Below are 26,295 nucleotides of genomic sequence, written 5' to 3'. Positions count from 1 at the left end.
ACACTTTACAAGCGTTGTCCAGATTTAGTGTGGCCTAAGGCCTAAAATGTTGTAGTGAAATGGAATCCTGATTTGTGGTGGCGCCACATAGGCAGGCCTAAGATTCTCTTATATATATATATATATATGATAAATGGGAAAATTAAGCAGTTAAGCAAACTTATACTATTTAATTACTCATCATAGCTATAGTTTGCTATAATTGCCACTCGCGACTAACATTAACCATTAATTACGTGGGCTGACTTCAAGTTGTATAATTAGTCACGTTTGTATAATTCGCCACATTTGTATAATTCGCAACTAGCAATTCTTCGTTCGATTTGTATTTGTATACGATGATTTATATTTGTATATGACGATGATTTCCTTTGGTTTATCAGTTTTGTCACCATATACATTCAATATTTTTGTGTATAACTTTTTAAGGTTTGTATAAACGTGTAGTTTTTGGATTTTGTATAATATAATTTATATAATGTAATTTGTATAATATATTTTGTATAACTGTTTAAAGTTCATATGTGTATGTTTGTATCAATTCGTTATTTCAAGTTTTATCATATTTGTATAATTCCAGACTTTATATTAATTAATTATACAAAAAGACGCGAATTACACAAATGTAGTTGTGAATTATACAAATGAGATGTGAATTATACAAATTATTGCCCTCTCTCGCTCGCCTCTCTCCTCCCTCTCCCAATCTCACTTGCCTTTCTCCTCCCTCTCCCAGTCTTGCTTGACATATATACACATGCATATATATAATATACAGTTATCTAACCGATATACATATACAATTCACCTTTCTCCCACTCTCGCTCGCCACTCTCCTCTTTTTCCCAATCTCTCTTTTCCTTATAACATGTAGCTACGAATTATAATTATCAAACTATGGTTATGGAGCGTAATTAGACTAATTTTGAGTGGCTATATGCGAAAGTCATTGTATGATATATGATATGTGAGATGATTAGAAAGTTTTGAAAACATTAATTTTGTCCAAATTAACTTAATTACTACATTTTAAGGTGAGAAAGTGTTTGAAAAACAAAATAAAGATTTATTCAATTTGTCATATTTGTTAAGAAAGAAAATGAAAAATTTCTTATTTTCCTCTTTTTTGTGTTAAAGGGAAGTTGGGTTAGGCAAAGGAGCGGAGAAGGGTCCTTCCTCGCATTGGATTTGATTTGGGGTATGGAGTCTCGTCACGCCTCCCTTGGTCGTCGAACGGTATGAATTTTAGGCTCCGCAATCTTCGTTTCTCATTTACAAAATTTTCCATAACTTGTTTGTATGTATGCAGTTGGAAGAAATTCGTCAAAAGAGAGCAGCAGAGAGATTAAGCAAGACGTCTTCTGGACCAGATCTTGCTAAACCTGGTAACAAAATTTAATCAACAATCCTTCTTTTTCTCCATTCTTCTCATCTTCAAAAGTTTTTTTTTTTTTTGCCAGAGGTTTTGGGGATTACAAAATCTCAGAGTGCAACTCGCCTATCAGAGGTAAACTCAATTTCCTTTTCACAAACTGCACTGCTTTAAGAATACCATTAGGTTAATATTCATTTGTTTGAGTTATGTATCCATCTGCAGAATGATATCACTGCCTTAGTTTCTCAATTGAAAGTTGTGCAAAAACAAAACACACAACTAGATGAAGAAAATAGAGCACTCGCCTCAAAGGTATTTACTTCTTTCCTCCCTCATTTTGAATACGTTTTTTTTAGTACTAATGAATATCTCTTGTTCTAAAATTTTCTTCTTCAGCTTCAGACAAAAGAAGTTGAGAACAACATGTTGCAAAAACGTCTTAATGATCTGGTAATGCAGCTTTCAAATGTCATATTTACACTTATTTATCTGAGGAAAAAGATGTTGTATTTTAGTTATAGTTTCTTCAATGGAGACCAGTCATGTAAATGGTCCACATAGAATAAGTTCTTACTGGAAAAAGTTTTATGATCAGTTATTTGAAAGTCATCAATGTATGGGATTCAAATCCATAGTGTTCCTTTTTTTTATACGGTAAATGCTTCATTCATATAAACTTCCAGCACTAAGATTCAAGCCTTTGTGCCAAGCAAACTAAGTCTTAACTTTTTTAGTGGAGAAGGGTAGAGGATTAGACTCGTCATCCTTGAGTTTCTAAGGTTGCGTTTGGCTCCAAATGAAATTCTCGTCCATTAAAAACATGTTCCAGCCCAAAGATACCGAAAAAGAGATATCAAAGGTAACCAACGACCTCACAGTGCTGGAATTCCTATTATCCTCAATTCCTTTCCCATAAAGGAATCATCTGCTGCATGACTGCAGACCTCTTTTCTGGAAATTTGTCTCTGTCAAGCATCCATCATGAGCCAATATGCAGCTGAAACATGCCACTTTATATAGTAATTTTGGCTTCCCAAATTATCTTCCAAGGCCATGAAGAAAATTTTTCTGCTGTTACCAAAATTATATAGCAGGATTGTACATAGAAAACACCGTTGCTCTGTCCAGTCCATAGCAAAGAATCCTCATTTCAGCATCTAGTGATACCAGACTCAATTCTTGCAGCAAGGTAGTCATCCTTCAATTTCCCAATCGAAGAATCCCTTATAAAGCTCAAACACCACTCATTTCCACATCTCAGTTGCGCCACAGTAACAGCTAGATAATGTCCCTTTAATGATTGTAACTTTTAACAATCAGCAAGTATTAGGAGTGAATATAAAGACTTTGATAAAGTTCATTCTCAAAAAAAATAAAAATAAGAATACAAAGACTTTGATAAAGTATGACTTAGGTAGTGGACGTTGTTCCTACTCCCTTTGTCTCAATTTATGTGACACTCCCATTAACCCTTAATGAGACAATTTACCGCCACACATTTCTTAATGACTTGTTTTAGACTACAAGTTTCAAAAGTACATCCTTCATTCTACTCCGTGCCCAGTTTAACACCTTCACATTTATGGGATGGAGGGAGTATTATTTATAGACATTGTAATAAATGAAACAAATATCATTACCTTATTAATATGGTCTTTATCTGCTCATATCCTAGCTATTGTGTTCATTCATGGATGAGGTCATGATACTGTAATTACTTTAATTTAAGATCTTAGTACAACAATATATTTGGTTACGCTTTCCCAATACAATACGTTATTCTGCACACTTGGATCCTTTTCCTTAGATGATAAACTATTCTGAATTTGTCTTCACTTTGCTGAAAGGAGAAATAAAAAGGAATTTAAGTAAGATATTGAGACCTCTTTTAAGTAGATAGGTGGCTTCACTTTCTTTTCTTTGGAAGTGCAGGAGCAAATCACTATACCTTCATTAAGAAAAGCACTCAAGGATGTTGCCATGGAAAAGGATGCAGCAGTTGTTGCACGAGTACATATCATTTCTACTACCATTCTATTGTTTTTTTAACCTTATATGTGCTCCATCTGTCTTTTTCCTATGAGCCCTGTTGTTTAAATATAGGAGGATCTTTCAGCTCTGCTTCGTACAATTAAGAAACGTTTGAAGGAAGTAGAAGAGGAACAGTATCGGGTATGCTAGTATTTTCTTTCACTTAATGAGTTGAAGTGGAATAGTATGCCTTAATACGTTTGAATCCTTTTGGGATTAGGCTGAAGAGGATGCGGGATCTCTAAGAGCAGAACTAAACTCATTACAGCAGCAAGCAATGACCGGTCCTGTTAGTGGTTTAACTTCAATGAATTTTCCGCCAGATCATATGCAAGCTATGGAGAAAGAGCTAGCAAATTTAAAATCTCAATTAGAGGTTACATTGTTTGTTTATGTTGTCATGATTACCTCTTTAAGCTTTATTTATTTGCTATACCATTTTTGTAATTACAGCAACTGACCCTGTTGAGGCAACAAGAAAGACAGCAGTTAGCGGAGGAGAAAGCGCATGTATCTGCACTAAGTTCTCAAAAGCAGGATTTGGAAGAGAAGCTTGCTGTTATGTCCAAAAAGGTCTCAGGTATATATTGTTCAATATTTTAGATTGAATTGCTTAGCTCTTAGCAATTTGTATAAATGTAAATGTCCAGATACAGGATACAGGGTAGTCAAACATTGAAATTGATCTTAAAGGTTATTGAGTAAGGGAGTACGTAAAGACGGAAGGATAGCCATCTGATGAAACAAAATTTGTCACAATATTGAAGGTGCAGAATATAAAATAATTGTGAAAGATTGACCAAATCACAGTTGAATATCTTGAATAGTGCAAGGCTGGTAGGTCCAAAAATCTAAGATCAGAAATTCCAACTAGATGTTAAATTGAGCGATGGATGTGCAACATGAAGAGTATCGGTTGGTGTAAAGGTGAAAGATAACAAATAGTGTATATTTCATCGTTTAGTCTCATACGGAACGGAGGCGGAAAGCATTAAATATGGGTGATTGAATGTGGCAGGATTTGAAGCTACATACCACTCGTCACCCGTGGCTATGTTGAATGGTGAAAACTGAAAAATAAGGCCAAACTGTGTTGGATAAGATTGCTGGGTTGTCGATACATGGTTGGAATTTTTTTCCCGTTCTGTTAGAGAGGTTAGGATTGTGCTCAATGCAAAGATTGAGGGAATTGTGTCCTAGGTCACAAATTTGAGTTTGCGCAGCCTATCGTTCTAAGTTGTCGAAGGCTGCACTTGGCCCTAAAGGTTGGTTCCAAACAAATTTCTCAGTCATAAAAAAATGAACTCCATTTTCAGTTTGCAAAGATTTGCAGAATCTAGAACATTTCATAGAGATTAAGTACCTTAAACAAGCAATTAAGCAACATCTACTCTATAAGATACCCTCAAGTGGATTTGTGAACTCTCCAATTCTCACAAAAGTCATCATTCATCAAATGTAAGCTTTAAACTAACCATTTTTGGTTAGTAGATATTTCTACTTATTTATACCAGGTTTAAATTGTTTGATATGCTTTACTTGAGCCAAGGGTCTATCGAAAACAACCTCTCTGTCCTTATAAAGTATTGGTAAGGCTGCCACCCTCCCCACACTCCACATGTGGGATTTCGTTGGGTATGTTATTGCCATTGTATACCAGGTTTAAATATTACATAATAAAGTCTAACAAGCCCTAAAAGAAAATAGGCTATAATTAACAAAGCTGGAACTAGGGTGATTAAGTACTCTCCCCAATTGCGACAAGTGGTCTGCGATCGCAATCTTGGACTAGGCCTGGAGGCGGCGCATTCATGGTCATGGATCCGCTTTCGCAGATGGCTGGGACATGGGCTTCCATGATCGCGATGGCTTATTAGTGATTGTGTCCTTCACTGCGCGCTTCCCCGATCACGGGGTATATTCTGCGAATGCTATGCTCTGCTTCTTGCACAGATCCTGCAGCTTCAACAGTGCTTTCAAGGCCTCCATGCTTGATTGCGGTTTTCCAAGGTCCAAGACAAGTTGTAAATCTTGGTAGACTTCTCTCAAACAAAGGTGTCCTAGACTTGGGAGATCCCATTGAAACTTATTTTAACCATATATTTAATAGGGTGATATGAAATCACAAGGTAACTATAACTGTTGGTGATTGTCACAGAGAAATGAACAAAATTTAAACACAGTAGGAACTTATTTGAACGGAGCATCAAAAGAATATCATAATTAAAATGAGGTTACAAGGCATCAAAGAGCTCCCTGATATACAATATGAGGAGAGTTGTTTTGGTTTATTTCATTTAGAATAGGAGTAGGAACAAGAATAGTATATAGAATCCTACTTGGAAAATGATTGTAATGTATTGTCTTAGTTGGAAAAGGAGTCTAATGTAGTGTCTATAAATATAGTCTCAATATAATAATGTAGATACACAATTCAATAATATTCTTCTATAATATTTCTCACATTATATTAGAGTATCTACGATCTTGGTAGAAAATAATAAAAAAAGTTTCCGCAACCGGCGGGTTGTTATAACTCATATAGCTGCATGTCTAGCCAACGATTATGTTATCAAAAGTTGCGACAATACTATATGTATGAAAAATAATCATGCTAAGGACTCTGAGAGTTCTGATAAGCCAGTATGGAAGATACACAACAAAGGGGTCTATACAGTGAAATCATGCTACTGGAAGATGAACCATAATGTCTCACGAACTGAAAGATGGCCCTGGAAACTGCTTTGGAAGGTGAAATGTCCATTGAAAGTTTCATGTTTTGTTTGGCTACTAATCAAGAAGGCATGTCTCACTCATGAGGTCCTACAGAAAAGAGGCATGCAAATCTGCTCAAGGTGCTTTATGTGTGAACAGGAAGCTGAAGTGAACAACCATCTATTCATACACTGCCAAATAGCTACCAGTTTGTGGAATAGGTTTTTATGCATTTTGGGGGTTAGTTGGGTGATGCCAAAGACTACATTGGAGCTTCTGAACAGTTGGCTAGGAGTTGGAAGCAGAGGTAAAAAGGAAGAATGGTGGAAGCTCATCCCATCATGTATCTGGTGGTCCATATGGAAGGAAAGAAACACTAGGTGCTTTGAAGGACAGAAAATTACTTGTCAGAGGATTAAAACAAATTGTATTAGTCTTCTATTTTTTTGGTGTAAACAAGATTTGGTGGGGGGGGGTTGGTGGTAGAAGTAGCAGAGTTCTTAGGAAACTTGTAATCTGATAAACTGTATGGGGTGGGCCCATCACACTATGGGATGTAAGTTTCCAATTCATCATTTCTTGGATGATGAATTTTTTCTATGAATACAAAGTTACCCTTTTCTCAAAAAAAAAGGACTGATTAGAGAAGCATCTAAGACAAAGAAAGTTGTCACCATGCTTCTTTCCGGTGGCTTCTTAGATTTGAATTGTGTAGCACTGGGAATTTCTCCAATAACCACTTTCTCATATCCGATTTGCGCAGCACCGTGCATATATTTGGTGACTACTTTCTCATATTTGATTTGCATCTTTTCAGTGACTACTTTTTCATATATGATTTGTGTAGCATCATGCATCTTTTTAGACTACTTTCTCTTATCTAAGTTGTGTAGCACTGTGCGTCTATCCGGTGACTCCTCAGATCTTATTTGCGTAGTTTCGTGCGTCTTTTCCGTGACTCCTTAGATGTGACTTACATAGTTTCACTTTTCATCAATGTTGTGTGAAAACCAACGCTACCCAAAGGTACATTGTCTCCTTGTTACCAAACCACAACGGGCGCCGCTGTGAATCTACCTCCCACGCGTCGCCAAGGAGATCATCACCTCGAAATAACCTTGAAGTCCTTTGCATAAATCTCTTTCGCCCTTTCTAAGGAGTAGGTAATCTATCCCGGTCTTAGCCGCCGCACTACATTAGATCACCAAGTGCTTCTCTCTCTTGTGGAAGCTCGAGTTTGCTAAGACCAAATCGAAAGCACTAGTGAAATTAAAAGTGGAAATCTTCATTTCTATCCCCAAAGTTGAAACCATCATGTACATCATCATAACCCCTAAATGTGGTCCCTATGTGACCATTAAAATCTCCTCCTAAAAATAGCTTCTCGATGCACTGGATGTCTCTCACAACCTCGTACAAATCCCCGCAGAAGAGCTTTTTGGCCTCCTCGTCTAAACCTGTTTGTGCACCGTGTGCACTAATTATGTTAAAAGTCAGCTCTCCCACAACTAGCTTAACGGTCGTCATTCTTTCATTCACCCTCCTAATCTCTACAACTTACTCCCTGAGTTCCCTATCAACTAAAATGCCTACCCCATTCCTACTCCTCGAGCTTCCTGAGTACCACAACTTAAACCCGACTACATTTGCCTTGGTTCCCACCCATTTGGTTTCCTGGACACAAGCTACATTGATCTACCTCTTCTTGAGAATCGTCATTTACTCTATTGATTTCCCCCTCAAGCTCCCTATGTCCCAAGACCTAATCTGCAATCTAGAATCTCAATCTCCCTTGGTATCCTTGCCACCCCTGACCCCCGCTCCTGCTTTAAACTACCATCAAACCCTGAAGCCACCAATGCAGATAACAAAAATACGGAAGGCTGGACAAGAGCTAAAAACAAACAGCATCTGGACCAGAACTATAGCAAAAATCAAGAAGGCAAGGGATTAAGGCAGATAAGGGGGGAACAATGCATAGAATTACACTATCTCCCAATAATTAACTTTGAAAACTAGCTTCTGAGGAAGAGTCAAAACAAAAGTAAAGCGAACAAGAAACTGCGAAGACCAACCAGAATATAGCTTAGCCAAATAAAAATTTAAATACAGATCAAAGAAACCTGTGGTGCGGCAAGTCTTGAAGTACAAAGAACCTGCTTTTATGGCTTCACGAAGTAGCTGAAAATTGCTAGCTGCTAGGAGTACTGCTCCAATTTGATACTGGTCGGACCTTGTTGGTATAGAGGTTGCTGGAAAATAGCATCACTTCTTTGGTCAGATCTTGGAGGAGAACACAGAATTGGTGGCAGTTCGGTGAAGAGACAGATGACAAAGTTGAGGTCACCGGGTCTCTCTGGCTCTAATAGTGGACCAGAAACTAGGGTTCCGTCAGTAGCAGAAAAGAGGAGAGAAAAAACCTGAAACATACCAAAGCTGGAACGCCAGTGTCAATGGTGGTAGGTGGCGTAGGAGGGATGGATCGACGACACAGTGGGTAGGAGAGATCGGTCTGCAATGCGGTGGTGTAGGGGAGATGGGTCGGTGACCCTGGCGTATGTGGCAAAGGAGAGAAGGTTACATGGAAAGAGAAGAGGCAGAAAGTTACGGGGAGAGAGAAGAGACAGAAGGAAGCATAATTTTCACAACTTTCAAATTGTTGAGGAAAAAAAAGACTTCGGAGGTAAAGGTAAAATAGTAGTTATAAGCTCAAAATTGAGGGTGTCCACTCCATAATATCAGAAGAGCCTATGTGGATTGATGAAGGTCATTATCCAATTGACTCATGTCAATCAATAATAATAGAAAGTAATGTAGGTCATATCGAAGCAAGCGAAGGGGAGTGCAAACAATCTGAAAATAGATTTATTTGAAACTGCAATCTGAAAATATTACTGCACAACAAAATTTAGGAAGTGAAAAAGAAACAAGAATCACCTAACATAGTAAACTATAAATCATATGCATTACATGAACTTCTCTTTTGCTTGTAATATCTATCATTTAACGACCAGTTGGCTGTCTCGTGATATCTGTTGGTCTTTTCTGTATTATTGTGCTATTTATTACAGGTGAAGTCACCGGAAAGGCATCCCAGAAGACATTCTCAGAGGTAATCAATGCGTCTGCAGTTGATAAATAAAATTCAGCATGTTAAATTTGAGTTGGCTAATGTTTTCTGTGGAAAGGAAAATGATCGTCCAATGAGCATACATTATTTTTGATAATTTCTTTTAAATTTTTTTTTATACATTATTAAAATTGTTATTCTTTATATCATGCTGCTAAATCCCCTTGCAGTGTAATTGCCCTGTTGACTCATTTTTTTCTGTGCAAAAACTGTTCCTCAATTTTGGGTTTGTTTCTTATGGTCTTTTTATCACAACTAAATTCTTTTGCTAATTCCCTTCATATTTTTGTCCCCTTCAAAAAATGTTTTCGGTCGTACTTTGGTAAGACTCATGCGGTTAAATGTATTATAAACTTTTGGTAGAACAATGTTCTTTGAGTTTAAGGTCTTATTTCAACCCTTTAAGGAAGACAAGGTGAGGCTTGAAAAGCAATTACATGATATGGCAGTGGCTATTGAAAGATTGGAAAGTAGCCGCCAGAAACTTCTAATGGAGGTATATCCTCCATCCTCTATTTTTATTTTGTTTTTCATTTTGCAATGTGAAATTTGAAATCATTCCGTTCTGTTCTTATTTCAGATCGATTCACAATCCTCAGAGATAGAGAGACTATATGAGGAAAATTCTAATCTTTCTTCCGCTCATCAAGAAGCTTTAGGGGTGGCGGTGCAGTGGGAGAATCAGGTAATTTCAAGTGCTTGAAGTTAAATTAGGATGAGAAGATGGTATGATGCCTATTCACATTGTTTTGAAGTTTACTTTGAAATATTCTTATATGTAGTTTCTTCCATGTCCTGTTTCAATAGTAGTAAATCATGCTCTGTATATAATTATTGACAAGTCTGTTTACTTTTCCTTAATGTAATCTTTGATTGTAATAAATAGTTGACAGATTGGAGGAAGGTTTATGACTTATGAGTGTCGTTTCTCTCATAAGGTTAGTACTGAAAAGTATTAGTGATTGCAAAAGAGTTACATGGGAAGAACTTGGCAATCATTCCTGCAATTTGTTAACCGTCAAAACCAAATAGTCTTGGTGAATGTGTCCGATATCATATCCGTATTGAAATCAAAGCATGAAGTGCCAATAGTACCAGTGAGAACAAAAAAGATATCTAACCTTTCTTTGATTCAGAAATCAGAACAATAAAGCATCTTCTTCTTGAGGAAGTTTTTGGGTTGGCTGGCTTCTGCTACCTGCAAATTCTTGAAGATTTCAATAGTTTACTCAGTTTGGCTACGCGTGATTTTTTCTGTACTCCTTAAGCATAAGATGTGCTTTAGAAAAATTCCCATATGCAACAGCGGTCTCATTTATCTAACTTTTGCTCTTAGATGCAATCAGTTGGTTGAGTATATTTCCTTCTTTGGCGTACGGGATAGTTTTCTTCATATTATATTGTAATTACACCCTTGGTAATGTAGCTCCAATGTCCCGAATGTTTCTCTTCTGGTCAGAGACATTATTTTTGAAGTACTTCCATGCAGGTCAAAGATTGTCTCAAGCAAAATGAGGAGCTTCGTGTTATGTTAGATAAGTTAAGGAATGACCAAACTGCAATAGCAACTGCAAACAACAACCTGATCCAGCAAGGCGTCAAAGGCAGCAAAAATGAAATTCAAGGCACAGAATATGCTGACATCATCTCCATCAAGGTTATTCATCAAACTCTTATTATGTTACTATTTGCTACTCCCTCCGTTCCATTTTATGTGACACCCTTTCCTTTATAATCCGTCCCAAAAAGAATATCACCTTACTATAATTAAAAACAATTTAACGTTAAAATTTCCCATTTACTTTATTGAAATGATTTATTGCCACACAAATCTAAGGATTGGTTTAGACCACAAGTTTTAAACGTCTTTCTTTTTTCTTAATACGGATCCAAGTCAAATGGTGTCACATAAAATGGGACAAAGGAGTATTTGTATTTGAATCTGGTTCACTCGCATCCTGAAATGCAATGGAACAATTGTCACACTGTGCCTTGCACAGTCATTTAGGTCGAATAGCAGACAGGTAGATGCATTTGAACTGTAATAAAAGAGCTACTCTTTTTACATTCATGCATGTATGCTGCAACTTCTGAACAGTCGGTCATGACACATTTTTTTTCAAGATACGTATTGACAGTGTCACGACCCAAAACCCCTAAACCATCATGGCTCCTATTCCACAACCCCAGTAGGTGGTTCTAATTCCCTTTTTAATCCGTTTCCATTAATTACATGCATAATTAAAGCATAAGAAACAATTATGTCATAGAAGTGTCTCAATAGTTATAGGTAGGGGTGTTTACGGGTTGGTTTGAGTTGGTTATTGGTCAAAACAACAATCAGAACAATTTAATTGGTCTTTAAATTATTAAAAACCAAACCATATAGAATATTTATTTATCGGTTTGGTTGTTACCGGTTTTGATTGGGTTGTTCAGTTGTTAACCGTATATAAAAATATAAGAAACAATTGATTCAAATGAGAAAAAAAAGACAACAATTCATTAAAAAAAGAAATGAATTTTCTTTGTGCCATTTTGGATTTTTATAATTCTTATACTAGTACCCCAATTATGTTTAACTTTCAGCTTATATTGTCAGCTAATCCGATGCACTAAGCAACATAAACTTACTAAATAATGCATAAACTATTGATATTGTTGGACAAATAAAAGATGCACCATACTTTATTCTTTTTCCACTAATGTTGCATTTTTTGCATAAAAAATTATATATGCAAATCAGAAAATATTTCTCAGCCATAATGTTTTTTTACTGTTGCCGTTGCTGCAATGAGTTCAGCCTCTACCGTGGATTGTTCCATAGTTTCCTCGTTTTGGAACACCAAGAGAAAATCCCTGATCCCAGACTAAAGCCACATCTTGATGTACTTCTCATGTTGTCAATTGATCCAGCCCAATCATCGTCTATGAATCCATACAACTTGAAATTCTCACTATTCTTGAATTTGACACCATATTCGATAGTACCTTTTAGGAAAAATTATAGAACTAGTCAAAATTATCAACTTATTTATTGAAAATAGCTATAGTTTAAAAATATTATGAAAAAGAACAATTTTTTTAAAATGTTTTTAGCAAATTAAATGTTTATAACCATCATCCTAAAATACATCCTCTTTCCATTTTTGTTCCCCCTTCTCTCTCTCCCAGATTCTCTCCCCTTTTTTTTTTCAAAATGGAAAAAAGTCATACAAAGGATTTACATCAGAATCTCATTGATTCGAGTAATCTAATTTTGGGTATATAGTTATTGAGATTTTATTGGTAATCTTGGAGAGTTAATTTATATTTTTGGGGCTTTTTTATATTTTTCTCTTCCGTATTCAAATCTAATAATGGTTTTCAATTGTTTTATATTTTGTTTCAATCCTTATATATTTTTGGTTTTTTTCGGGCTTTTTTGTATTTTTCTGTTTCATAAACATATTGTATTTAAAAAAAAATTGTATTCTAAACTAATCTTGTATTCCAAGATTTATTATATTCAATATATAATTTGGGTCAGATAATCTAAATTGTATTCCAAATAAATTTGTATTCTAAATAAAATTGTATCAGATCATAATCCAATCTAATTTGTATTCCACACAAATTGTATTCTAAATGAATTGTATTCTAAACTAATTTTGTATTCCAAAATTTATTATATTCAATAAACAATTTGGATCAAATTATCATTGTATTCTAAATAAATTTGTATTCCAATCATCCAAACAAATTGTGTTCTAAATAAAATTGTATTCTAAACTCATTTTGTATTTCAAAATTTCTTATATTCAATATACAATTTGGATCAAATCTTCTAAATTATATTCCTGATAAATTTGTATCCCAATCATCCATCATAATAATTTGAATCCATTCAATTTACAATGCAGATCACATCATCAATTGTATTATTGTATTCCAATTGTAATTTTTTTTTTAAAGATAAAAAGCTATTTTCTCCAAAATTTAAGATTTCTTCCTTGTGAAAATAAAATCTTCACCGTCTTCATTTAACCGAAAGAAAATTCTTCTTACTGACATCGAAGAACACGATGATGAATGTACAACCTTTTTGAAATTTTCAGATCGTGATCGGAAATAGATCCTTCAATTACTCTCCAAAAATTTGACACAATACATGATCGATTAAATCTCGAAAATCAAATCTGAATTGCCTGTGAATTTCTTCTCTAGTCAACAATCCATTGCTCTAATAATGAACCGCTGCTTCATTTTTTTGTTTCATCGATCTCGAAAAATGAAATTAAAACGATGATGAGTTGATCATTTGTTGAATTTCAAGGACGATTATCGATGACAAATTGAATTCGAGGAAGAAGAAGGAGAATCAAGTGTCTATTTGAGACTCCTGTATGTAATGGAAGTAATGAGACAGTAATTTCAGGATGTTTACCCAATTCGCAAAATTCTCTTCCATGATTTACTTAGTTGGTTATTTTGTATTTGTATTATTTCAAGTGAAAAACATGCGAAAAATACAAAAAATAATTTCATAGCAAACTAAGATATAGTTGTTTATTGTAAATATTGAAAGTATAGCTAAAGGGTCCTATTTAATGCTAAATATTTGCTGTTTTGATAAATTTCCTACCTTTTATGTATCTTATAATTCTTTTTGCTGCTCGCAAATGCATTTCGAAAGCACAATGCATAAATCTAGATAAGAGACTTACAACAAATAGAATATCTGGCCTTGTAGCAGTGAGATACATCAAGCATCCAATCTAACTTCTAAAATTTCCTTCATCAATTTTATCAACTTCATCCTCTTTGCTTAGCTTCTCCTTTGGATTCATTGGTGTGCTTGTTGCCTTGCAATTTTCCTTATGGAATTTCTTAAGTATCTCCCCTTCATACTTCTTTTGGCAGTTAAAAATTTCATCACAACCTTGCTTGATTTTCCATTCCTAGAAAGTATGTCATTAGGCCAAGGTCTGTCCTTTCAAACACTTGCATCATTTCCTTGTTAAACTCTTCAACCAGCCATACATTATTTCATGTCACCAAGAGATCATCAACATAAAGGGAAACAATGAGAAGATCAATTCCTTTATGTTTGACATAAAGAGTAAGTTTAGATATACTTTAGACAAACCCCAAACTCAACAAGTGATCATCAACCCTGCTTTATCAAGCTCTAAGAGCTTGTTTTAAGCCATAAAGAGCCTTTCTAAGCAGACATACTTTTTCTTCTTTTCCTTACTTAATCAACCCTCAGGCTGCTCTATATAAATTTCTTCATGTAGTACACCATTTAATAAATCAGATTTTACATCTAGGTGGAACATTTTCCAGCCCTTTTGTGCTGCTATTGCTAGCAACATGGTATCAAATCAGGTCACTGGAGCAAAGGTGTGCAAGTAATCAACACCAAATATTTGAGCATATCCTTTGATAACAAGCCTAGCCTTGTATTTTATTGATAAAACCATCAGAACTAAGCTTGATTCTAAACACCTGTTTTACTCCAATGACCTTCCTATTTTATTGATCAAACCATCAGAACTAAGCTTGATTCTAAACATCTGTTTTACTCCAATGACCTTCCTATCTTTCTGCCTGTCAACTAACTCCTAAGTTTTTTTTCTTGATCATTAACATCTCCTGCTCCATAGCGTTCCTCCATTCTTTTAATCCTGAAGTGCTTCCTCGTGCCTGTAGGCTCATAATAGTGTGTGGTGATTTTAATGTCATCAGATATCCATCAGAAAGAACAAACTGTTCATCTATCAATGGGGCTATGTCAGAATTCTCTGATTGTATTGAGGAGGTGGAGATTACAGACCCTCCTTTATTTGGAGGGTCTTTCACCTGGAGAAGAGGAGAGAACCATACAACTGCATCAAGGATTGACAGAATAATGTATTATGCTCAATGGGAGGAACTCTTCACCCTCATTAGACAATCAACTCTTCCAAAGTTGGTATCTGATCATAACCCAGTTCTACTGACTTGTGGAGACATGAACTTCAAGAAGTCATACTTCAAATTTGAAAACTGGTGGATGGGGGTTGAAGGCTTCAAGGAGAAGTGAGTTTCTGGTGGTCATCATTTGTAGTTACTGGTACAACAGGTTTTGTCTTAGCTGAAAAGCTGAAACTCCTTAAAAGGAAATTGAAGGAATGGAGCAAGAATAATAGGAGCAACTGGAAACAACAAAAGGAAGAAATCCTTGACAAATTGTCCAAATGGGAGATCCTTCAGGAGCAAAGACCACTTACAGATGATGAATTAATGCAAAAAACAAATTTGGCAATGTCCCTTGAAGAAGTTGTCAAAAATGAAGAGATAAGGTGGAGACAGATCTAGAATACAATGGTTGAAGCAGGGAGTTAAGAACACAAAGTTTTTTCATAGAATAACTACATCTCGCAAAAGATACAACACCATAGAATCTTTAAAGGTGGAGGGAAGCAATGTCACTGATCCTATTGATATCAAGGAGGCCATCAAGAGTTACTACGAAAATTTGTACAAGGAGATAGAAGTTTGGAGGCCAGAATTACAATTGCAGGGGATTACTTGTATTAATGAGGATGAAAAGGAAGAGTTACAGAAACAAATTAAGGAGGAGGAGATTCTAGAATGCATTAAACTTTGTGCGATGGAGAAAGTTCCTGGGCCCGATGGTTTTCCCATGTCCTTCTATCTTATATTCTGGGAAGTAGTGAAAGAAGATATCAAAGGTATGATACACGAGTTCTATAATAATCAGAGGACTGAGAGAAGTTTCAATGCAACTTTTGTGGCTCTCATCCCCAAGAAAGTAGGTGCTTCTGAATTGAAGGACTTCAGACCTATAAGTCTAATCTCAGGCATATACAAAGTGTTAGCAAAGAAACTAGCTGAGAGACTGAAAAAGGTGGTGGATAAGTTGGTCAACAAGCATCAGCTGGCCTTCATTAAAGGGAGACAGATAGTGGATGCTGCACTTATAGCTAGTGAATGTGTGGATTCAAGATTGAAAGGTGTTGAGCCTGGTGTAATGTGCAAATTGGACATTGAAAAGGAATATGATCATGTAAATTGGAAGTTCTTGCTGAACACCCTCAGACAAATAGGCATTGGAGAAAAGTGGTTGGGTTGGATTCATTTTTGCATCAGCACTGTCCGTTTTTCTGTTTTGGTGAATGGTGAACCAATGGGCTTCTTCCCTTCAGAAAGGGGACTTAGACAAAGTGACCCCTTATCCCCCTTTCTATTTATCTTGGCAATGGAAGGTTTTGATAGCTTGATGAGAATAGCAATACAAAATAGATGGATCAAAGGTTTTCAGATACAGGGTAGCAGTGGACAAGTTAAAGAAATTTGTCATTTGCTATATGCAGATGACACTATCGTTTTTTGTGAACCTCGGGAGGACCAAATAAGATTCTTAAAAACAATCTTATTGTGTTTTGAAGCTTCCTCGGGTTTGAAAGTGAATTGGGGGAAAAGCAATTTATTTCCAATCAAGGAGGTGACAAACATTTTGAATCTGGCAAATATTTTGGGGTGCATAGCGGAGAATATGCCAACAGTTTACTTAGGTATGCCTTTGGGAAATGAACACAAGAGCATACAAATTTGGGATGGCATTGTGGAGAAAACAGAAAGGAGATTAGCAAGATGGAAGGTTCAATATTTGTCTATGGGAGGCAGACACACTCTCATCAATTTAGTGCTAGACTCCTTCCTACTTATGTCAAGTCACTATTTCCATTACCCCCCAAAGTTCTGAAGAAGCTGGACAAATTAAGGAGGGACTTCCTTTGGCATGGATGCAAAGAAATTAAAGGTTATAACCTAGTCAAATGGGAGATAACCTTGAAAAGCAAAGACAAAGGAGGTATGGGTATTAGAGATCTAAGGAAACAAAACAATAGTCTTGAAGTGGTTATGGAGGTATAATGAAGAGGGGTAAGCTTTATGGAAGGATGTCATCAGATCCAAGTATGGTGAGTACAATCCTTGGTGCAGTAATGTTAATGTTGATGCCTATGGGGTGGGGGTCTGGAGAACTATCAGAAACTTATGGCAAAAACTTGAAGCTAATACGTACATTGAAGTGGGAAATGGCAGGAGAACTAAGTTTTGGACAGATGCGTGGAACAAACAGATTCCTCTAAAAGAATCCTTTCCAGACCTGTTCTTACTATGTAGTAATCCTGAAGCAAATATCAATGAATGTTGGACAACACAAGGGTGGGATCTAATCTTCAGAAGGTTTTTGAATGACTGGGAAGAGGAGAGAGTGGCCAAATTGCTAGAGCTATTAGAAAAATTCCCTGGCATCACCAATGCTCCTGATTCTTTGAGATGAAAACATAGTAAAGATGGGGCTTTCACGGTTAGCAGAGCATACAAAATGGAAAGTCCACAGCAACGCAACTCTAAGCAGAGTTTGTGGAGAAAGGTATGGAGAACCTTAACACCAACTAAGATAAAATGCTTTACATGGTTGGTTGCTAGAAGGGCTTGCCTGACACATGAAGTGCTGAGGAGAAAAGGAAAGATTATAGTATCTTGGTGTTCATTATGCCGGAACGCAGCAGAGACCAACCAACATCTATTCTTGCATTGCAACTTTACAACACAAATTTGGGCCATCTTCCTTAGTCTCACAAAAACAAATTGGACCATGCCCGAGCATACTGCAGATTTGTTGAGTTGTTGGATAAGAAGAGTGGGGAGCAAGAGTCAAAAGGCATGGTGGAGGATAATTCCAAATTGCATTTGGTGGACAGTATGGAAAGAAAGAAATAGTAGAAATTTTGAAGATAGGTCCGATTCCATTCAGAAGGTTAGATGGGATTGTATTGCATCCTTTTATTTTTAGTGTAAAGAGAAAGGTTTAGAGGTTACAGAACAAATTGTAGAATTATTAGGACCCTTGTAAATATTTTTTTTTCTCTTCTTTTGTTCCCCTCTGTTTGCAGGTCACCAACATCTCCTTAATGCTGAAGAATACACCATTACCATTTTCAAAAAATAAATAAATTGCCACATTACTTTGTTGGTAGATGTCAGAGAGTAATCTTGTACCTCTAATTGGAGGATCATCCACTAACTCATTTTGCCATTGATCGGATGTTTGCTCCTCTGAAGCTTTGACTAAAAGTTGATTGTCCTTTCGGTCCCATTCCCTTCCTCATAAAAGTACACATCTCTATTGACAATCATCTTCACTGTTTGTGGATTATATAATTTGTAGGCCTTGGAGGATGAGCTATAAAGATTCCAGGAACTACCTTTTTAGCAAGTTTACCAGTTTACCTTCGTGAAGAACTTAACCTTCCCTAATCTATCAAACAAGTTGGTGATCAAGAGAATATGGTATTTCTTCTTCACAATTATCTTGTTTAGTGCACAATAGTCAATGCACAATTGCATTGATCCATCACGACTATTTCCTTCCTTCTAATCCGTTCGAAGAGAAAAGGAAATGAAATAATAAAGGTTCACTTTCATCAGGGCTTCCCCTCTCGAATCAAGGAAAATAAATTAGATACAAGAATCAAGGGATACACATAGTTATACTCCCAAGTTTGATTAAGAAAATCATTTCTCTTTTAACTTGCGACACATGAAAGAAACAAACACAACCAAATACTTAAATGAAGCTTAGTGATGGTTTGAATTCATTCCAAGCCTCGAATAGAGTTTTATTCTGCAATACTTTAGTGGGAAGCCGATTTTGGAGAAATATTGTTGTATTAGCTCCCTCAGCCCAAAAACTTTTTGGCAACACTTTTTCATGCAATAGGCTTCACGTCATCTCCATTATATATATGTTCCTCCTTTCACTAACTTCATTTTGTTGCAGAGTATATAGAGCACTTAAGTTGATGAGTAATACCTGTTTCCTCACAAAATTTGTTAATTTTTTTTCAGAATTATACTCTTTTCCATTTTTAGACCACATGGATTGGATTTTCCAACCGCTTTGATTTTCCATCATCTTCTTGAACATCGAAAAAATTCTAGCCACTTTTGATTTGTATTTCATGAAAAAAATCCAGAAGAATCTTGTATAATCGTCAATGAATGTAACATAGTATAGATTACCACTAAGGCATGCTGTTCTTTTAGGTCCTGGAACATCTGTGTTAATCTGTTGTAACCTCTAAGAAGTATGCCCTAATGCTTTAAATTGACAAGCTTGACCAACTTGGTGAGTGATCAACTAGAGTTGGTAGTCCTCTTGTCGTATCTTCCTTCTTCAGCAACAATAATGCTTGTAGATGACATTGACCAAGTCTCTAGTGCCAGATTTCTGTTACACTTGCCTTCATGGAATAAGCTAGTTGTTTTTTCTCCGTTGGATCAAAGGAAAAACTCCTCCCTCTCATTTCCACCCTGAAAATTTCATTTCCAGTAGTGTCACAAATTTGGCAATGATTATTTTTGAAGGAAAATTCTGCATCCTTTTGTCCATTAGATGTCCTACAAATAGTAAATTTTGATCAATTTCAGAAACCTAAAGAACTTGTGAAATTTTATTTGGGTCAGTGCTTGTCTTGATAACTATGATTCCAATTCCTTTTGACAAGATGGTGATCTCTATTTCCTACTCGAACCTTGGAAATTTCAGTGGGCTTCAACTCCTTGAATAGGCTCTTGTCTTAAGTCATGTGCTTAGTGCACCCACTATCAATTAACCATGAATCTGTGGGGCTCTTACTTGAGAATCATGTTGCAACAAAAAGATGATCTTCTTCTTGATCAAGAACTTGAGTATTTCCTTCCTACCGGGGTCTTATTTTTGCAAATCACTGCTTTGTGTCCAAGTTGATTGTATTTCTTGCATTTAGCATCAAGTCTCCTCCATACTTGAATGGTGGATGACCCTTTTCTTCCATAGTGGTGGCAAGGGGGATAACTTTTCTAACTTTCTCCCTTACTTTTGCTGTTGGTTGATGTTTCTCTTTCACTCAATGCTTGATTCTTTTTCTTCTTTTGAATTTTGTTAACCCGATTCTTACTGACAAGAGCTCCTTCTGTTTTAACATCTTGTCTCATGATTCTTCTTTGCTTTTGAGCTATCAGGGAATTGAACAACTCTGTCAAATTAATTTTTGACAAATCCTTAGTATTTTCTAAGGTCTTAATTATTGCTTCATACCTTTCAAGAATTGTTACAAGAATCTTCTCAACAATTCTCGAATCTGCAAGTGTAAAGCCGAGTAGCCTCACCTTATTTGCAATATTTAGAAGTCTATCTGAATACTCATTCACTGTTTTAGATTACTTCATTTTTTGCAATTCAAACTCCGTCATTAAGTTTGAAATTTGCACACCTTTTATTGTCTCCTCTCCGACATACTCTTCCTTGAGATAATTCCATTTCTTTAGCAGTTTTCAGAGACATTATCCGTGTGGAAACTGTTGATGATAGAACAACAAATAAACATGCCTTTGGCCTTTGATTTCTTTGTCTTCTTTTCCGTGTGTGCTTTAATCTAAGCAAAATGATGGGATTATACGGTAGGGCTGGAATATCGCAATCCTCTTCCACAACTTCTCAGAGATTTTAAAGCATCCATGTATGTCCACATTCGTACTGCCCAAATCTGATAGTTATCTTAATCTCCATCAAAGACCAACGGAGCAATTGGTGAGACTTGCTCCAGCATCCATGGCTTCTCCAACTCGATCACATACCCCTTAAGATGAAAACTACTCTGATACTGACTGTTAGTTTTTAATAAGAAAATTGCAGATTAGACAATGAAAACATTGTCTAGTTTGCTACAAAAAAAAAAAAAAAGCAGGAGAATATAAGGGAAGATGACTTAGAGAAAACTTATAAAGAGTAATATTAATTCTATAGAAAAATAGATACATAAACATTACTAGAAATAAACTGAAATAGATCAGTTTTATTTTTAAGTCATAGTGTTAACCATGGTAACTACCTTCTAAAATAACTGAAAATTGAAATATATGAAACTTAAAAGTATATATTGTAGTCCTAAAACAACTAACTAATATGTATGAGGAGTGCAGAGGTAGACCGAATATCGCAATCCTCTTCCACAACTTCTCAGAGATTTTAAAGCATCCATGTATGTCCCCATTCGTACTGCCTAAATCTGATAGTTATCTTAATCTCCATCAAAGACCAACGGAGCAATTGGTGAGACTTGCTCCAGCATCCATGGCTTCTCCAACTCGATCACATACCCCTTAAGATGAAAACTACTTTGATACTGACTGTTAGTTTTTAATAAGAAAATTGCAGATAAGACAATGAAATCATTGTCTAGTTTGCTACAAAAAAAGAAAGAAAGCAGGAGAATATAAGGAACTAAAAATGATGAAGATGACTTAGAGAAAACTTATAAAGAGTAATATTAATTATATAGAAAAATAGATACATAAACATTACTAGAAATAAACTGAAATAGATCAGTTTTATTTTTAAGTCATAGTGTTAACCATGGTAACTACCTTCTAAAATAACTGAAAATTGAAATATATGAAACTTAAAAGTATATATTGTAGTCCTAAAACAACTAACTAATATGTATGAGGAGTGCAGAGGTAGACCGAATAAGTATTAGAAAGAAGTGATAAGGTAGGATATAACACAACTTTAGGATACTGAAGATATGACCTTTAAATAGGAGGGTGTGGATGACACATAATAGGATAGAAGGTTAGTAGGTAGTGTAGTGTTGTGTTGCTAAGGGTGACTTTTGTCATGGTACTAGTTGTATTATTATAGTTCTTGCCTTTTATTTTTATCATTGTTTATTATTGTTTTTAATAATCTTTACTAGTATGTTGTTTACTGTGTTTTGATATCCCATTATTTTATTGTTCCTTTCCGATAGACTTTGCACTGTTACCTTGTTACTTGCTAATTTGTTGCACTTGAGCCGAAGATTTTTCAAACACAGTCTCTCTACCTCCACGAACAGGACAGTGGTAAGGTCTGCGTACATTTATCCTACAAACCTCACTTGTAGGATTTCACTAGATATGTTATTATTGTCCAACAGAACACACCGAAGTTCCTTGTGACCCATGTCAGCCATCCCCACAAGTCACAAAACACATAATGAACTTACGGGAAGTCTCATTTATGGGAAAAAAGGTTGTAATACTCAAAAGTGTTGGGACTGATCATTCCAGACAGATTGAATTCCTTGTCATTATGATTTTGGTGCAGTATAAAATAATAATAATAGTTGTGTCCTCCGAATCGGTTGTTGATTTAGGGTTCGCTAGCTGAAGAGCAGAGCAAAATAGAAGCCTTGTCTGCTGAAATCTTGCAGCTTAATGCACGGCTCCAGCAGGCCACACAAGCATACAGTGGTCTCACTCGCATGTATGTATCTTTTAGACTTGTTGACATATTCATAAGCAATTTGCCCATATCCTTTTTGTTATTAACTAGTAACACTACCATCTTAATATTTTCCAGCTATAAACCTCTTTTATGGAACATTGAGAATAGTCTCGTCAAGTTGAAACAAGATAGCAGCACCGTAAGAGTTCAGTGAAGGTGTAACATTTTAAGTGGTACGTGAAGTTGATAACCTACTACATCAAGGTTCATTATCACAACCATTCGTTATAACAACATTTTACTATAACGATTGACAACTAATTTTTCATGTTATATTTTACTTCTCTATAACAACGTGTTCTACCTAAAAGAACAATGACATTCATACATTGCGGTGCACTTTTTATAAAATTACATATGATATGTATAAAAATAAGATTTTAGAATATTTATAGCTATCATCATTAATGTCTTTGCACTGTTGCATATAGTAAATTTCTAGTATGAATATTTAAAAGAAAAAAGTTGTATTTAAATGATGCATAGTAGCTATAGTCATAATTTCACGAGGAAAGACTACTATTGTTCACTTTCTTTTATGTGTGTGTGTGGTCATTTTATCCTGAAAACTGAGTTGTTTCGTTTCTGCTTTGCCCACCTAGAGACCCCTTTGAGATAAACGAATCTTTCTTGTTGAATATCATTGCAGGAGTTTTGAATTTTCTTTTCTAACCCAGTAGTATTCTGTAACTCTTCTCATAAATTTGTATAATGGGCAGAAGAAGAACAAACCCACCCATAAATTTGTATATGTCAAAGATGTTTTGTTGCAGGGGATAGCATCTATTGCAAATTTAAATTGATAAGTCAAATAGGGACAGAATGAGAAAGGAGATGTACCAATACTCAATAATAATAAATACGGATAAGGCCCTAAAATGCCCCTCAATTATCTAAATTCATACAAAACTGTTAATTTGCACCAATACCCAATAATAATAAATACGGATTAGGCCCTAAAATGCCCCTCAATTATTTGAATTCATACAAAATTATTCTTCATTTACCTTTCGGCCCCAAATACTTATCACATCAACTTTTTGGCTCAAAAATACCCTTGATATTAACCATTTGGTTCATAATTGCCCTTATTTTTAACGAAGCCCCTTGAAGTAAAATAATTAAATATTATTTATTATGTTATCTAATCTAATTGAATTAATGTTAAACCCTTATCAAATGAATAATTAAAATTACACATGATTCATGTTTTGATCCGATATACATAAAATAATATTCAAAAATTATTAATTTCATGATATGTTACTATTAAGTATTGACCTATTTTATATCAACAACCAATTTATTATAAGCGAGTGAACTCATAATTGAGATTTAACTAAAATTCATACTCGTCCCATATGATATTTCATCTAAAAAAGATTATTATTATTCAGATAAATTTTCCATTCAATTATCTGTCTTGCTCATTCTCTCATTTTTTTTTTCTTAAATGAACTTACATGTTCATATGCTCTTAATTATATTATTTTCATGGTGGTGTGGGTGTGTGGGGTAGGAGGAAAAGTTATTTTCATTCTTTTTATTTTGAATTTTGGGTACACACACAAAAGAAAAATGCACTATACGTATATAGTCACTTAATTAAATCTTCTATTGAACTACATATTTTTGTATGAATGTCGTCGTTATTATTATTTTTTAAAATCAAAATGATGTCGTCGTTATTTTGCTCTTTTTTTATAAAGATATTTTACTCCTTTTTTTTTGTCATAAGTTGAAAGAAAATTATTTAAATTTAAAATGATGGAAAAGATCCAAAAAGAAAAAAGAAAAAACAATGGAAGAGAGAGGATAGGGGGGGGGGGGGGGGGGGGGGGGGGGGGGGGGGCAAGGAAAGTGTAGAGAGTAGAGGACTAACCTTTTTTGTTAATATTATTTTATTATGAAACTCAAAATCAAGTCAATCATATGTGCCTATATATTAAGTAACTTCAATTATTTACAGAAAAAGACCTAAACTAACCCTGAACTATGCGATTTGGTACAATATTGCCTTTCATCCACCTTATAAGTGCGGACCATTAGAAATAAGAGTATTTTGAGCGAAAATGTTGATGTTAGTGATATTTGGGGGATGAAAGGTGGATCGAAAATAATTTTGTATCAATTCAAATAGTTGAGACATATTTGTAGACATTGAAATTTTGTGGGACTTTACAAGATGTGTTCAATTCGAATTGGGACTCTAGAAGGTGTGTTCAGTTTCAATTAGAATTTTTGGAGGCTGTTCAACCACAAACCCTAGTTCATGCCTATATAAAGGTTACTAAATTCCCTTATAAGGCATCTCGAATATTCCGCAAATTGATGGAATATTCATATAGATGTCAAATCTAAATCATCCTAGTTCGAGAAATACGCCACTAACGGCCCTCGAATCATGGATAAATCTTAGGAGAGTAGAAACAAGGGAGGAACATAATTGAACCCGCAATCTTTATCAATAAAGTTATGTTTCTTCCTATTTTATTGTGATTGCAATTTATTTCCTATCACTTTAAAATTTGTTGCAAACAAATTGGCACGCCCGATGGGACCAAATTTGCCCTTCATCTCTTCTCTCTTAAATCAAATCTGAAAATATGAAGCTGCAAAGGTGGAAGAATGAGTACTTCAAGCCTCATCTTTGAGTTTCTGACACACCCCAAAACCAGATATGATGTCACGTGCCCAAACCCCACCGGACACGTCAGCCTAACACCCAAAAACCCGACGATACAGAATTTATAAAACAAGAATAAGATAGAAAGATAAGCGGAAGTCTTTAAATAAACTCAACATAACCCCAAAATTGGTTGTCACATGTACAAACCTCTAATACAAAATCTGAATAAAATATACAGGTCTCTTAGTAAAGTTCTAGAATAGAACAGAACAGTAAATATAGATAACTTGAGGGCACGTCTGGAATGAACCGCTACCTCTCAAGTAAGTCTGGAAGCTCTAATCTGAAGATGAGTAATAAGCCGGATCTGATAGAGCTGTCAACCTACACAACTGTGTAGAAGCAAGGGTGAGTACCAAAAGCAACAGGTACTCGCAAGTAACACTAAACTAAGCTAAACTAGCAGCTACAAACAACTCCTTTCAATCCCAACCGAACACCGAATCTTCATTCTAACAGCGAACCAACAACCTATACTACACAATTCATAATCAACAGATATATCCAACAGTATCTCAACATCAACCTCATATCCTCATATAAGAGCAAATAGATCATATATCACATGAAGAGGAGCAAGTAGGTAAAATCCACACACCACAGACAAAGATGAAGTCAAATGCGATGCAAATGCAATAATGATGTCATGTAGTCGTGATGCACTGTCCTAAGATACACATCTGTTGACGTAATTCAGACCGCGCTGAATACTCAAATCAGAACCCATGGGGGCCACACATGGACCATGTATCACCGCCGGAACCAGATCCCATCGGCATCCAAATCGCTAGCCGGAGCTAGTCCATCTCATATATCTCTAGCCGGAGCTAGTCTCAACTGTGTCTCATATCCATCCATCCTCATATCAGTGTCTCAGAACTCATGCAACAGATAGTTCACACATGGGATGAATAATGAATATGCACATGTCATCAATCACAATCATATCACGATCACATCATAATATTACACATCATCTGTCTCAA

General features: G+C 35.5%; 1 protein-coding gene across 2 annotated transcripts in view; it reads left to right on the top strand.

The window, feature by feature from the left end:
• Positions 1–1,103: 1,103 nt before the first annotated feature.
• The window catches only part of LOC102599004 (girdin), a 28,608-nt gene continuing 3,416 nt past the window's right edge, over positions 1,104–26,295 (top strand). The window contains exons 1-15 of one of the 2 annotated variants that reach the window (XM_006361240.2): positions 1,106–1,236; positions 1,310–1,385; positions 1,461–1,507; positions 1,598–1,687; positions 1,772–1,825; positions 3,308–3,385; positions 3,479–3,547; positions 3,627–3,782; positions 3,860–3,986; positions 9,193–9,233; positions 9,658–9,747; positions 9,832–9,936; positions 10,741–10,908; positions 22,490–22,599; positions 22,696–22,793. In XM_006361240.2, the coding sequence (XP_006361302.1) occupies positions 1,201–1,236; positions 1,310–1,385; positions 1,461–1,507; positions 1,598–1,687; positions 1,772–1,825; positions 3,308–3,385; positions 3,479–3,547; positions 3,627–3,782; positions 3,860–3,986; positions 9,193–9,233; positions 9,658–9,747; positions 9,832–9,936; positions 10,741–10,908; positions 22,490–22,599; positions 22,696–22,774 (1,326 nt within the window). In that variant the 5' untranslated portion in view covers positions 1,106–1,200 and the 3' untranslated portion in view covers positions 22,775–22,793. Of the gene's footprint in view, positions 1,237–1,309; positions 1,386–1,460; positions 1,508–1,597; positions 1,688–1,771; positions 1,826–3,307; positions 3,386–3,478; positions 3,548–3,626; positions 3,783–3,859; positions 3,987–9,192; positions 9,234–9,657; positions 9,748–9,831; positions 9,937–10,740; positions 10,909–22,489; positions 22,600–22,695; positions 22,794–26,295 lie in introns of both variants that reach the window. The other variant, XM_006361241.2, reaches the window with a different exon arrangement.

Source organism: Solanum tuberosum, unplaced genomic scaffold (assembly GCF_000226075.1).
Source record: "Solanum tuberosum cultivar DM 1-3 516 R44 unplaced genomic scaffold, SolTub_3.0 scf00333, whole genome shotgun sequence".
NCBI classification, from domain to species: Eukaryota; Viridiplantae; Streptophyta; class Magnoliopsida; order Solanales; family Solanaceae; genus Solanum; species Solanum tuberosum.
Note: the sequence above shows the minus strand (reverse complement) of the source record. Positions and strands in the feature narration are given on the sequence as shown.